The 15924-nt window shown below is 38.4% G+C and overlaps 1 protein-coding gene across 6 annotated transcripts in view; it reads left to right on the top strand.

Annotated features, from left to right (window-relative positions):
- megf11 (multiple EGF-like-domains 11) overlaps positions 1 to 15924 on the top strand; it is a 119605-nt gene that overhangs the window by 44582 nt on the left and 59099 nt on the right. For all 6 annotated transcript variants that reach the window (XM_079874663.1, XM_079874664.1, XM_079874667.1 and 3 more), the window contains one exon: positions 1832 to 1924. In XM_079874663.1, coding sequence (XP_079730789.1) covers positions 1832 to 1924 — 93 coding nt within the window. The remainder of the gene's footprint in view (positions 1 to 1831; positions 1925 to 15924) is intronic.

The raw sequence follows: 15924 nt of genomic DNA, 5'->3' as shown, positions 1-15924 counted from the left end.
GAAACCAGTTCATTAAAATTTGAATGTTTTTACTGTATTTTTGATCAAATAAATGCAGCCTTGGTGAGATTAAGAGACTATTTCGAAAACATAAAAAAATCGTAATGTTACCAAACTTTAACCGATACTGTATGTATATATTTCATAATTTAGTTTATGGACCATTCATATACAGTGCATTCTAAATTCATAAAAACTTCTTTTTTGTTACTTAAGAAGATTCCCTTGAATAAAAAAAATAAATCTGTCCCCTTCCCCTCAGTATAAATATGTATAGTAATATTTCAAAACAATTTACTGGAAAAAAGCAGATTATCATAAGCACCACAAAAAAATGTGTGGGCACCGAAATAATTCACTGTTCCCGAGGTGTTGACATTTAAGATTTGTGTCATACTTCAGGGCTCCTGTGAACGTGACAGAACTTGAAATATTGCTCTTTACTGAGTGGTTCTTGTGCGGTTTAGAGGAACACATTGAAGTATAAAGGGGGGAGAAGTCCCAGTACCGATCCCTTGAATTGATTAATTCAGATTAGCACACACTCCACTATACTGCTACATAACACTTTATGAGAATCTGAATTCATTACATTTTCAGTTTGTGTTTCATTGAAATTGTGTTTCATTGTTTTATTGCGGTTAGGAAAGACTTCTCTCACTGTTACCCAAGAGAATCATAATAAGCATATTAACCGGACAAGATAAATGCCAGTCATCACATTGTGTTTATCAGGTTTCTTTCAACAAAATGCATGACCGGCCACATTAACTTTATGTTGTTGATAGAGCCAACCTTCACATATTTCATGGTCAAAGATAAGGACACACCCTAGCATCTCACACTTTTTTTTTTATACCTTCTTCACGTGAAAATCTCTAGAAGTACATGCTCTCTTCCGCCCATACTTGTAGAGTCACTGCTGATTCCAATCAGAGTGGATTGTTCCAGAAGCTTTGGGGGTCGACTGTTTCCTGACTCCGATAAGAGCCTGTCGGTTTGAGTCCTGCTGGCCAGGTGACCTTCACTCCCTTAAAGCATTATTCATGCTTAACGCCTATATATTTTCCCTGTAATTCATCTTTTTCATCATCCCGAAAAGCATAAAAAAGTGGAAAATAAAAAAAATCCAAGTAGGTCATTTTATTACTTGTCCAAATCCAAATACCTGACCGAATGCGATGTCCCAGGCAGGAATACTAATGCTATAGACAATCAATTCGATGCTGTGCTGTTCAATATGAATGATCAAGAAAACTGCACACTTTGTAAACAGCATGAAGGCTCGCTGGCGCTGTGTTAGAGCATTGTGGCAAAGTGCAGGCTGATCAAATTTGGAGGGATTTACAGCTTGTTTCTTTGCGGCTGTGGCTGCTTACGTCGGCTCATTTTGCATGGAACAACCGGTTCATGAGATGTTGACCAAGGACTCAATCTCTTTGGAAATTGTTTAGCAAGTGGTCAGAGTGAGCGCCTTAAACGTGTGGCTAAGGGCTTTGCTCTGGCGAGGAGGCATCGGTGACAGCCATCTTTGGAAAATAGCCAGTGCAGTCATTATCCTCCATATCAGCACATCAGCAGACATTTGCGGCCGTCTAAATAATGTCTTACGGGAGGGCACAGACCTACAGTGTCTGTACCGCATCCTGTGCTTATTCACGTTTCTGTCTTATGCAAGATGCATACAATGCCTTATTTGTGTTTGGGAATGATCTCAAACCACATTCATTCTCTGCAAAGTGTTTTACTAGAATATTTTTCTATTTCTGCTACGTATATTTAAAGCATTATTTTCTGTTTCTTTGTCTTTCTGCTCTTTTATCTCTGACAGCACGATGTAACGAAGAGTGTGCCCACGGTCGGTGTGTGTCTCCCGATACGTGTCAGTGTGAGCCAGGCTGGGGAGGACTGGACTGCTCTAGTGGTGAGTTCACTCTCTCATTAACTCTGAGAGCACAGTTCACTTCATTAAGGCCCTCTCACTCTCACATAGTTAATGGCTGCACCAGTCCCCAGATGCCACTGCAAAGCTACCATGTTTCTCACTTACTCGCTCCTCTCTCTTCTTGTGCCATCTGTATTAAAAAGTAAAGCTGGAAATCATGGAGGAAGAATGTGTAATTGAGCAGCTGCATTAAAAGGTTACTCTTTGCGCTAAAGCTCTGAGAGGAAAACGACAACTATGAACTAGTTTTTGTGGATTATTCTTTTTAATTTCTCCAATTTTCTAGTTGTATGACATTAAAAGGTGAATAAATCACTTTGGTAGTTGCACATTAACACTGTCCAACTGCGACACCAGCAGTTAAAGTTACAGCTATAATTGGTTCACGCGATAATTTCCACCTACGATCGTGTTTACCGTGATTGATGAACCGAAAATAAGTTGACTATTAGAAAGAGCAGCTGAACATCAGTTCACAAATAAAATGTATTGTTTAAATTGTTAGTGCCTTGAGTTATTATTTTGGAATAAATGTAAAAATGCTTAAAAATACTAACTTGTTGACATTTATACTTGGTCTTAATAAATACAACATTAATTACATTGTTAATGTAAAAATATAAGATAGAATTGTATTTGGTTTCTTTCTTCTTTTTTGATGGAAAAATAATGTTTATATACCAGACAAAATTAAAATAATAAAAATAATTCAAAAAAATAAAATAATTAAAGTGTGTAACTCAGACATGCATTTACATTTGATTTATAAAAGAAACTGCCTCCTCATTTAAGAACACATCTGCACGCCACTGATATATATACAAGCAATTGAATCAAATAATGACACGGTGTAATATGTCATGTGTTGTTGTTCATCTGGGGTTGTATTTACCTCATTTTAAGACCTGCCAAGGACCAGATGATTTTTTTAAATTATGTTCTGATATGTAAAACCATAGAATTCAATAGGGTGTCCTTTCTTTTTCACGTGTGTGTGTGTGTGTGTGTGTGTGTGTGTGTGTGTGTGTGTGTGTGTGTGTGTGTGTGTGTGTGTGTGTGTGTGTGTGTGTGTGTGTTACAAAAATATTTCTATTTCAAATATATGATTTTATTATTTAAAGGCTATTTAAACACATTTTTAAAACATTTTTTTCATACAGTATACAGACTAAAATTATAAATAACATATTTGCTTTACATATAGGATTTAAATTCATTATGGTTCATTTAAAACAATGTTTTTATTGTGAAATCCAATGATGAATTGTTTTGTCCAAAATGATTGGATTGATCATTTTTTTCTCTGTTTGATTGACAAGCTTGTACATGATCCGTGGTATCCGAGTATTTAAAGTTTAACAATCAAAGCGGAACTGCTTACTTGTAGTTAGAAACTGTTTTGATGGATGTAACAGTAAAATAGTAATCTCTGCCATTTTTGTAGTTTTTTTCCATAGAACTACTTTTTTTTTTTTATTAAGTCTGAATTCGTTGATAACAATCATTATTGCAATCATTATTGTTTATCAATTTGATTGATTAGTTGTTGCAATCTTACTCAATCCAAAGCTAGCCAGGGTGATAAGTGACAGAAGGACAAATGAATGGAAGAGTGAATGGATAGATGGATAAATTGCTGGATTGATAAGTTGATGGATTGATGGATGGATTAGACAAAGCTGGCCTGTTTTCTTCCCCCAGTTCTTGGTGAAATGGTCTTCATCACAATTAGAATGATAAGTAGTTCACTGGGTGGAATCAATCTGCATGTGAAAAACAAATTGGATAATGAATTGGTTAACAGGCCATACCTCGATGGATGAAACATTGCGGGACAATATAGGAGGCCATCGACATACACTCTCTAATCAACTAAATGATGAAAAAGCAGGTTGTAGGAGAGTTGAGAGAGAAAGAGATATTGACTTTTTTATATTTATGTGTTTAGAGGAACTTGAAGGCATGCAGTAGGGACAACAAACTAAACCTCTTTCATGTAAAGAACAGCAGGGCCGTAAACTTCTTGACCTTAGAGATTTGCGCTGAAGTAGGCATGTAAATGTCTGTAGTCCTTTCTGTCCAGCATCAGTCACTGATGTACAGCTCTTGTCAACGTACATGACGCCAGATAAGCTGATTTCCTCATTCAAGACGTGTGTTTTGACTCAATTCGTTAATTTTTCCGGCTTGTTGACTCGGTTGTGGCTCACTTACTGCCCATATTTACCAGTGAATGATGGTTGCAGAAGGCTCTGTATGGATCTATGGGCATTTTCATTAACAAAGGAGCCATTTCATGATTACGAACAGTCTGTAAATCACCAGCTTTCTTTCTGAGGCACTGGCCACAGCAGAGGAGGCGCAGGCACGACCACCACTAATGACCTAGACCGATTTTCTTCCTCGAGTGGAAGAAGGTTCCTCGGTGGGGGACCGAGGAAAGGAACCCACCTCTGAAGCTCAAGACCCTCCCCTGGGTATGTCTGCCTGAGAGCAACACATTCTTCTGAGCAGGTGCTGTTCTGTACTAATCCGCATTATTAAAACAGACCTGGTGATTGAGACAGAAGCATTATTCATAACTTTTATATTTCCATACCGGGCGTTAGGCCAGGCTTTTTCATTTATGAGCTTTCATCTGTAGAAATGAGGAATGGGAGCCAATTTTTAAATTAAATCTGACCTCTTTTTTCACTCGTACATAAATGGTGCATCATTTATTTTTCCCTTTTTGCCATTCAAGGTAAATTTCTCTTCTCCTTCTCTCCCTCATGTGTGGATGAGTGGTGGGAACCTCAGCTGTCCCGGGATGGATTCTGTCATCACATTTCAGGATCCTCCTAGCTAACAGAGACAAATAGTCATAGATCGTTAATCACAATCAGGGCTAGGTCACCGACTGAAATGCCTGCTGATGGAGTCAATATGGAGGTATGAGAGTGAGATAAAGCCGAGTATTATGTGCGTTCTGAATGAATGGAGTATATAGGATAATGCTAAGCAATGGGGATGATATGGTTATGAAAAACAGAGCTGCTTTTGGGCGACTGAAGAGCTTGAGAGTTGAAGTGACGAGCTTTGCGCTGACGCTCTGGAGCAGCATCAAAGAGGCTGGCCAGCGTTACTGGAGCAGCACCCACTAGGAGCCTGCTATTTGGGTCAGAAATGAAAACTGAAAGGTGGAGCTTATCGCCAGGATGAAGGGATAAAAACGAAATGAAAGAATGAGAAAGAGAGAGGGAGGGAGGGAGGAGAATAGGAAGGGCCTGTCATTTGGCTCCTGCTGAGGTCAATCTGCCATTGCCTAAAGACAATGTAGCCGTCAAGTTTGTCAGTCTGCAAATGTGAGATATAACCTTGGATTATTCAGAAAGCTTCAGGTGCGAAAAGTCACTGCAAGGTCATCTGCAACATAAAGGCTTTTACACAAATCTGAATTAGGCTCTTACAGTGAAGCACTCATTTCACACTGTCTATTTAAGATTCCTGTGTCAAATTTACTTCCGCTACTTTGGCAACATAGTTTCATTCTATTTGATACTTTTTTCAAAGCATTAGAATTAATGGTGGACTGGAGGACCAAAGAGAATGCTGAGTTTTGGGAGTTTCTCCAGAATGCATCTGCAGATTTCTCCATTTCATATTGATTAGCCTGGGGTAAGGATTGATGTTGTGTAACACATTTGAGTTTTTGATACAGTATATCAGCAGCTGCAGTCTTTATGATGGCAACATCTTCATCAGTGTCTAGCTTGTCATTATGGCTAGAAACATGCACACCAGTTTGGCTCAAAGCTTTTATTAAATATGATTAAACATGGAAATGGGCACTACGCCAATTGCTTAGATGTTTTTTGATTCTGGTTTAGTGAGAGTCAATCAAGAAATTGTCTGTTGAGGTCCTGGGACAGCATTTACCTTACATTTACCAATACTATAATATTTTGTTTTCAAACTGGAAACCACCAAGGCTGATTTACAGGTCAATAATATTGGGTAACACTTTATTTTAAGGTGACGTAGTTATATGTTACTACATGTACTTACTATAGTTATTACAGTAAATTATGCACTATTACAAGTAACTAACCCTAAACCAAACCCGGTAACACTTTATTTTACAGTGTCCTTGTTACATATGTTACATGTACTTACAATAGTATTAACAGTTAATTATGCATAATTACATGCAACTAACCCTCAACCAAACCCTAATCCTACCCTAACTCTATAGTAAGTACATGCACTTAATTAATATTACTCAGTACTTAAATATATAATTACACTGTAACAATGACACCGTAAAATAAAGTGTAACCCCAAACCCTAACCGTAACTCTATAGTAAGTACATGTAGTTAATTATTGTGTACTTATTTGAGTAAGTACAATGTACAGTAACTGCATACTTAAAAATGAAGTGTAACTATTGTGAATTACAATTTAAAATAACTGTTCTACTGTTCTATTGGGTCCTAAGATGCTTTTTCAATTTTTCATTTTTAGTTAATGTGTAATGTTGCTGTTGGACTACAACGCGTTTTTTCCATGCTTTGTGAAGTCATAATGTTACTCATTTAAATAATCCCCACCCACGGAATACACAAAAAAGGGGATGTGGCCTGGTTGAGCTGCATTTGAGAAGACAGTGTTATCGCTATGTCAAAGAGACGCTGTTTTGTCCACCCAGTTTGCAAAACTCATTTGTTTGACCATCCTGAGGCTGATGAGAGTGGTTAAAATTGATTTTAAACACTGTTCCTGAACATTATAACCCCAGCGTTTATCTGTGTGCTGCACATTTTACGGAGAAGAGCTTCCAGAACCTTCCAGATCTGTTGTTTGTGGATCACAACTTGTAAGTATGTCTTAGTATTTGTAGTTGTGTTTTCTATTAACAGTTCCAATTATAAGTTTGATGTAGTTGCTATGATGTAAACAAAGTGCAAAGCTTTGCCTCCACTTGCCTGCTAGCTAACATTACAGTATTGATGTAGTGTTTACTGTAACTTTTATAAGCTCTCGCTTTTGTAAGGCTGTTCACCGCCCCTTAGAAAAATTAACCATGGTTTTGTGATCGATTACTGTTTGTATCGCCATAGTTTTCTTCCAAATATCATGGTGTATAACGTATCTAAAATGTATAAGAAAATTACAACAAAAAAACATACCACTCTGAAATGAAAATCCATTCTGTAATATCCTCTTGTTTGTTAATATTCTTAAGTCTGAATCAGGCTTGAATTGTTCGAAATTGACGTCATCCTTAATATTTACACCTGAGCAGATGAAACTCGCAGTTATGGTAAGGGGCGTGACATTTTCCAAACACGCAATCACATGCCAATCACAACACACTGGGCCAGCTAATCAATTGTTTCATCGAAACAGGAACTATTGATGCGTTTGAGCCAGATAGGGTAGAGAGGAGCTGTAATAATGTAAAATATGACATGACGTGGTGTGTAGCCAAGCATAGGGTCCCATACCTGGAATTTGCATTTCACCCATCCAAGTGCACACATCCAGCAGTGAGTATTAAACACATACTCAACGTGGATGTAACATACGCAATGATGGGCAGTGCCTTGCACAAGGGCACATCAGTTTTGGTAATGAAAGTGGAAGAGAGCGCTGTTCATTTCACCTACATTTCCTGCTGGTATGAGACTCGAACCTGCGACCTTCGGGTTACAAGTCCGACTCTAACCATTAGGCCACAACTGCTAGAACACCCAAAAAAACAAAATCAAGACTTCGTAAAGGGCATAATAGGACCCCTTTAATAAAACTATTAATTAAAAAAAACTAAACTTTTGAATGGTATTGTATAACTGTCACAGTTTAAGGAGTTCCAATCCAAAGGTATTTAATAAAAGAATAAACTCAGATAATCCAACACAGTGTAACAACATGTCTACACACAAACAATAGCCGACCATGAACTGAGGAAACACAGGAACTTAAGTATACCATGATAATTAACTAAAAGATGTGATGATCAATTGAAATGCCATGGTAATTGATAAGAGCGGGAAACTTAAACAAAGGAAACAGGTGACTGATGATGAACAAACTCAAAGTCCATGAAAAAGAAACTAAACCAACAAATGACTAAATATATGTGACAATAACACTGTGTCTATACCGGATGCGACAGTTGTTGCGTTGTGTTGCTACAGCTTGAGGCTGGACTTGACAAAGCGACCCTTGCAAATCCAGTTGTTCTTCGTGTCAGAAGTAGCACATGCATGGGCCCATCATGGGATCATGACATTTGTGAGTAATTGGCATCAAAAAAGTATGAAAACATAGGTTATGTTTTATCTCAATTGACTTTTCACTTCACTTTACATTCACTTAGCTATACTCACTATTTTACCTCATATTTTGCTTGCTTTATTTTTGTTATCAATTATTTTCCAAATCCATTTTTGAGAAGACCAGTGTAACGAAGTTGTTACGGGACGATGTTATGGGAAGAAGGAGGCGGGAACCGGCGAACATTCAAACATTTAATAATAAAAAATTAATCAACAACAAAACGAAAGTAAAAGACAGCAGCCCCTCACAGACGACTGCTGTCACAATAATACAAAACACAACATAAGTTCAGGCCTGTCCTCTCTCGCTCTTCACTGTCGTCGCTCCTCCTTTATGCTTCCGCGAGAGACACGAGACCGGTGCGTCTCGCAGGTGTCGCTCATCAGAGTAATCACGCCACCGGCCTCGTGCCGCTCTCTCACGGCCCTCGGCCTCGTCCTGCTCGCCACAACCAGATTCTGGCTTCTTTCCAGTATAATTAATTCCACTGAAGAATGAATTGTAATTTCAATATTTACTGAAATGTAAAAAATGTAAATGGGTAAATTACTAATTAATACAGTTGTTTTCTTTAGATTAAATGCTTGTAAAGATTTTTTATTTACATTTTTGTGCAAATTGTAAGAGAACTGTTTGCAGTGCTAATGAAATTCTCTGTGAAGTTACACAATATCATGATATGATTTTTTTTTTCCCCACATTGCCCAGTCAGGGTGTTGAGTGGGACACAGTTACATTTGCATTGCAGAATATTATAGTCAGGTTCTGTGGCAGCTTGACTGCCATGGCAACAAAACAGCAGGACCTACTGGCAACAGAGCAAAACATAATTTCATATTAAGTGAACATAAGCGGTTTATAAGTGACAGATCATGTCTGATCGGCATTCATGTTCAAATTATAACAACCGGTCATTATTTTTAACACTTGACTTTTACCTTCTATACTGCTATTCAAACAATTTATTTCAGGTTGGAATATACGAACAACTACGATACAGCCCCTTGGATTGACTTGGTCGAGCCACATTGTGATGGTACTTTAGTTATGCAGTGCACTCTCAACTAATGACTTCTAATGGCAGTTGTCTTGGGAAGTGTTTAGGAGCCAATTTTTCTGCATTAGTGCTGGTTGTGATGATGTAAAAGAAATGTGCGTGGGTTTTGAGGAAGAAGAAACGGAAGGGAAGGGGTCGCCGGGGAACCTCAGGGCTCACCTGCTCACGACACCTCATTTATCAACAGAGGCCCTCAAACAGATGGTGCCATTCCAAATCCGCATGAATATGGTGACATGATACGCCGTCAAAGGGAGAGAGAGCGAATTGAACGTACCTGAACTTTGAATTTAACTGAATTGAATTAAATGTGACAGATGGATGTGTGATTAGAGTGGGGAAAAAGGCAGAAATAAAAATTTACATAGAAGGAGTAAATACTACAAAGAAATGGAAGACGTATTCAATGTTCAAGAGAGGCAAGAAGTGAAAGTTGGCAGGAAAGAAGGACACACACTCGCCGAGTCTCCTCAGTCATCTACAAAGCAGTTAAATAAATCATTCTCTCATTCCCTATTCTCTCATCCCTCTCTCCTCTCTTTGCCTCCTTTAATCTCTCTGCACTGCATCTGCTGTGCTCTCAAAAGCTCCAAAAACAGACACTCCGCACCAGGAAGTGCTCTTAGCTCACACTTATAAGAGCTTTATTGGCTTTGTTTAATGTATATGTGTGAAGCTGTCTATGTGTGTAATACAGTATGGAAAAGAGAGGACGTGTGAGACTATATATGTGTGTGTGTGTGTGTGTGTGTGTGTGTGTGTGTGTGTGTGTGTGTGTGTGTGTGTGTGTGTGTGTGTGTGTGTAATGTGATGGATTTTTAATAGATAAGATAGTAAACTAGATTTTAAACTAACCATGATTCTAACATCTAAACCTTACTTCCCTTTTTCAGGCCTAACATTCTAACACTTGAACAAAATGTACCAAAATGTTCAATGAATATTGTGTCCATGGAAAATTCTGAAGTGCTGAACATGACAATATCAAAAATATACTGTCATATAGACTCATGGCATATTGAGTAATCAACTGAACTCTTAACCCTTTTCTCTATTATTTTTTGTGTTGATTCGAGATAACTTTGCTCATTCCAGTAACAGAGGGTGAAGGGGGGGCTTGCTTTTACACAAATTGAACCAATCATATTGAAAGAAGGTGACATGAGTTAAGTCATGAGTTAGTCACGTTGATCTTATTGTTGTGTCTGTCTTTATCCTATAAAACCTGATGTATTGGGTGGGATTCTCTCTGAGATTTGTCTGAGATCCTCCGGCCGTGATTAAAGCATATTCAAAGGCATTGTCTGAAGTCTGTCGGTTATTATTGCTGCGCAGCAAGTTAGTTAGGGGAACAAGTTAGGGTTAGGGAACTCGAAGCCAGTTGTCGACTGTAGACACAGTGCTAGAGTATAAAGATTAAAAGGACGAGATGTCGTCAATTTCGAAGCCAGTTGTCGACTGTAGACGCAGAGCTAGAGTATAAAGATTATTAAGTGTCGACTGTAGACGCTTTGGTGTCGATTGTAGACGCCCCAGATATATTTATTAAGTGTCGACTATAGACGCTTGGGTGTTGACCGGAGACGCCCCAGGTAAATGTATTTATTAAGTGTCGACTGTAGACGCTTGTGTGTCGATTGGAGACGCCCCAGGTAATTAGGTTCCAGGTACATAAGAAAAATCGACCACAGTGTGTGTGTGTCTGTCAGTCAGTCTGTGTATGTTTGCTGGCATATACACTACATTGCCAGAGGTATGTGGAAACTCTTCCATTTAACTGGTTTAGCTATTTCAGCCATTTGCTATTAGTAGAATGGGGCATACCTTTTCTGTTCCAGCATGACAAGCAGTGCCCCTGTGCACAAAGCAAGGTCCAAAAATCAATGGTGTGGAAGAACTTGACTGGTCTGCACAAAAGCTTGATCTGAACCTCACTGTACACCTTTGGTGTAATTGGAAAGGTAATTGCAGTGCCGGTTACACATATTTAAATCTGTGTTTAAATTTGTTTTGTTAATTAATTGTTGATGTTATGGTAAATATATGGTTTTAATAGTGATTTATATATCTATTATGATTGGATTATAAATGAATAAATGAATTACTTTTATTTCGGTATCAGCTGTAAATGAGAAGGAAGTTGTGAGAACAATGGCAGGTATGAAGATCTTGAGCATTTACCTTTTCAACCTTTTTTTTATCCAATTTTTGTATTTTATATGTGCAGCAGAAAATCTAAACCGTCTGCACATGTTGTGTGGTTAAATTTAAAGTTGGCATGAAATTAAATTTCCCCCTGTTTATTTTGTAAATGTATATTATAGTTCATTATTGTCCAATGTACGTACATTTGCCTCCACTTTTGAGTGCAATGCCAATATCTCAAAATCCAATTAACAACCGATGCATAGAACAAAAGCTCGTCACCCTTTTTTCTGATAATCCATTACACTTTGATGTATGTCACTATGTCTGTTTCATTGCAGCTTTAATCAAAATGTCATCATAACTCAATCTTCCTCTCTGGTGATGTATGCCGGACTTCTCCTTTCATTTAGTACCTACTAAATGTACTTAAACCCCACCCCTCCACAATCAACTGTGAGCTTACATTTGTTTGAATGCAAATCGAATCAACAACAAATAGATAGAACCAAGTCTATTTGATTTTTTAATAAACTGTTACATTTGAATGTACGTCACATAGATCTGTCACTACTTCTGTTTCATTGAGAATTTGGGGGCCCTATTTTAGCCTATTTTATTTTTATCTAAGTGCATGGTCTAAAGCACACAGTGCAAGTGCACTTAAGGCGTGTCCAAATCCACTTTTACTAGTTAAATGACGAGTAAAAATGGTCGGCACGCGCGGCGCATGGCCTAAAAGGGTTGTCCCTATTCTCTTAATGAGTAATGGGTGTGTTTTGGGCTTTACGTGCAGTAGACCAATCATAGTCTCATCTCCCATTCCCTTTAAATGCCAGTTGCGCTCGCGCCATGGCGGATTGCTATTTACATTACGGAATCTGATAGTGGAAAGACTGAACGTGTCTCCAGAGATGAAACGGATCTACCATCTATGGGAGAAGCCAAATTCCACCATATCTTTATGTACACAATAATAATCTTACATTGTAATCCTTTTATTTTTTTAAATTTGGCTGATTTGTGTCCCTGTGTGTGTAATAAGCAGAGTGTACGCGTGTGTTGGACCCACCTATAGGCGCATATTACTAACGTGCTCTTTAAATAACAAGGGTTAGGGTTAGGGTTATTGCGCCATTGACTTTAGACGAGGTTTCAATTGGTCAATGGCACAGTCTATTTCAGTTGCCTCAAAATAGCAAAGCGCCAACAATGCGCCTGAACACACCTCGTTTTCAGACCAGCACGCCCATGGGCGCACAAATGGGCGCAAATGCATTTACAATGTGGCGCAGGACGTGAAAATGATAACTGCGTCGGGCTGAAACTAGCCAAAAACACTTGCGTCACGCCTGGCGCTGCATTTCGCTGGGTGTATGATAGAGTCCTACAGGTGTACTGTGTAACTTTGGGCTCTCTATCACTATCCATGGTTGAAACATAAAATTGCTAGCCTGGTTAAAACCAGACCATTCTCAGTAGTAACTGAGTTATGGTCTGGCAAAGCTTCATTAATAACTCATTTCCAAAGGGGCGTCACCAACGGACGTCGCTCAAATGCCTCTGGGCGCAATTGGATAGACCTAAAACCAATCAGAGCGATCGTCATCGTGTAAAGCCATATGCTGCGTCCCAATTCGCCTAAGTTAGACTATGCCATAAAAGTATGTACTCTTTTTGTGAAGAAAAGGTATTTACTTTTGAATGTGTAGCAAAAAGTAGGCAAGCTTTGGGACATACTACTTTGTCATCTTTATCGGACGGATCTGTTGCGTGCATCCTGTCACGTAAACTGCCCTGTCAATCATCTTGTCACAGTTAAAATCCTCTATTAAATCTAATTTAATTTCCTACCGTTTCGGAGAGAAATGTAGTAGCATGTTCATCTGCCAGTGGGTCTTTCATGGAGACTGTCCTCATGTGTTTGCAATTTGAATATAATAATGCATTTAAAAGTTGGTGCGCTTCACCAACGGACGTCGCTCAAATGCCTCTGGGCGCAATTGGATAGACCTAAAACCAATCAGAGCGATCGTCATCGTGTAAAGCCCGCCTCAACGTTTCTGATTGGTGCCTCGATTTGGACGGATTAGAAATCAGCTTGAATGGGCTCTTTGCCAGACTACTTGCAGAGCAAATCTAAATTTGCCGTAAGTTTGTCTGGGTTTTCCCAGGCTATAAAGTTGCTAAATTTCCTTCCAAATCCGACGTGTTGACTTAAAATATAAATCATTTCAGTAGCCTAAACCGGAGTGAACCAGGGTAAGAAAACACATCAACATTTGTTAATTTTAACCCATAAAATCTTCTGAAGAGCACCTTTAAAATTTGAATGAAGAAATTTAGAAACTTAGATTTAGCTGCTAAGGCTGGACCAACTCTCTATTAATTCTCATGTTTTTGAAATTAAATTCCCATCAAGAATATACATAAAGGTGTGTTGTTCAGGTCATACTTTTGGCTTTTAAAGAGTGTCCTTCCACTGGTTTAGTGGAATAAAAATGCATAAAAAAGAAAAAAGAAAAAAAAGGTGTCAGAAAAGTCCAGAACCTGATCACTCACGGTAATTGTGCATTCCAAACACGGTGACAACTCATCTGTCTCATCTGTAAGCACAAATCATTTATACTGTGCTGGAGGAAAAACAAAACTTAATCAGTGGGATACCTCATTATATAGCTGAATGAATGTGATCACTTGCTACGCACAGGGTTTCCTTAAAAAGCCTGTCAGCGTCTCTTTCTCACGGCTTTCGGAAAATTATCATCGATACAGACTTTTCCTCTGACTTTGAAGAATCAAAGCACGCTGTGAGAGGCGGCGAGGGAGTGGGCTTCGCTCTGTGACCTCCCTACCTCCATCTTTGGATCAACACTGCCCATGTGTTTGTGTGTGCGCGTGTTTGCAGACACAAAGTTCACCCCCTTGAGCCTCACAGCCTAAGCTGGTGTCACATCTCTGTTGTTAAAAGCGAGGGACTGGAGACTTTGTGACTGACCTCAAACTCTCAAAACGCTCAGGATGAGTATAGAATAAAAATATAACGGGTACTAAAAATCAAAATGAGAAGCTGCTTGTAGGGAGTTTGCTCCAATCATTCAGGATTCAGGGTGGGTGAGTGTGTGTTTCTTTGTGATTAGAGCATTGATAAATGATGTGTTTTTATATAAATTGGTTGTATAAATCACTGCGGTAGTGTTTTTAATGGCTATCGGTGGAGTTGAGGTGGCCTTGTGACTGTTCCCTACTGTTTGCACTTATTAATTGACCAGCCGTAATGGGCCAAACCCTGTGCCCTCTCACACACACACAGAAACACACAAGCTCCCCAAAACTACCCCTATGGTATTGTTTAGCTCTTTCCTGAATGAATTTTTGCTATCCCACCAGGAAAATAGTTTTTTCATCAGCCTTTTGTTGTATTCAAGCACAATTAATTTTAGAGTAATGTCCCATACGGACTGTTGTAGCTTGCATATTTCTCTGTCATGATTATTTCCATATTGTGCGTTGTTGATAACAGGAATATTGTCTCCGAACATAGTCAGCGGCTTTCTCGAATGAATGCTTTATAGAAAAGGTCCAGCTATTTTGATGAGTGCCAGAGATGATAGCAGCGCCTGTGATTGCACAGACATCACTTATATGCCTCCCTTCGCTGGATATAACCATCAAATAGATGTCCACAAAGGACGTAAAGCCAGATTCTGGAATGTTGTCTGTAGTCTAAACAGCCTTTAGGTTGCATAATTGAATGACATTATAAAGCTCTATCACTTCTTTGTGTGGTCTAAAATAGCTGAAATGTTGTGATGACAGTGCAACCACAAGCTGCTGTCAGCATACTAATGCAGGACCGGGCTCTGCTGTGGTCATTTTATAGTCTGAGTCACACTTGATTTTGGGGTTGATTTCCATGTTTATGAAGTTTAGTGCTACAGGATTCAATTTATTTCATTGATCATTACATTTGATGATCTATTTACTCGCTGTGATGTTAAATCTGAAGCCTCTGAGGAGAAATTGCTCCTGGCATTAGAGGTCATGTTGTGATGAGGTGAAGTTAGGAAAGGGAACTGAATTCTCTCACAAGCTACTTAATGGATCTATGGAAGACATGATTTCATGGGTACCTGCAGTCATCACAAGTATTCTTTATGTATAATATTGTTGGGTCATTCCTGTGCCTTTTGTATAAGAGTACCTTTTGAATTCTTTAACTTGTCTTAATGGCTTAAAGAAACTTACAGCAAAATTTTTGTTGCTATGTGTTTGTATCTCAGTGTTATTTTAGTATTATTTATATACTATTATAGTATTATAATAGTATTCATTTTTTAGCATTTATTATTTTGTATTATTTTATTTTTTACATTTATAATATTTATTATTTTAGTTTTTTTAATATTAGTTTAAGATTTTTTTAAATGTGTTGTTTTTGTAGTTTTTTTTTT

This window comes from Squalius cephalus, assembly GCF_949319135.1.
Source record: "Squalius cephalus genome assembly, chromosome: 6".
Lineage (NCBI taxonomy): Eukaryota > Metazoa > Chordata > Actinopteri > Cypriniformes > Leuciscidae > Squalius > Squalius cephalus.
This window is presented reverse-complemented; position numbering and strand designations above follow the sequence as displayed.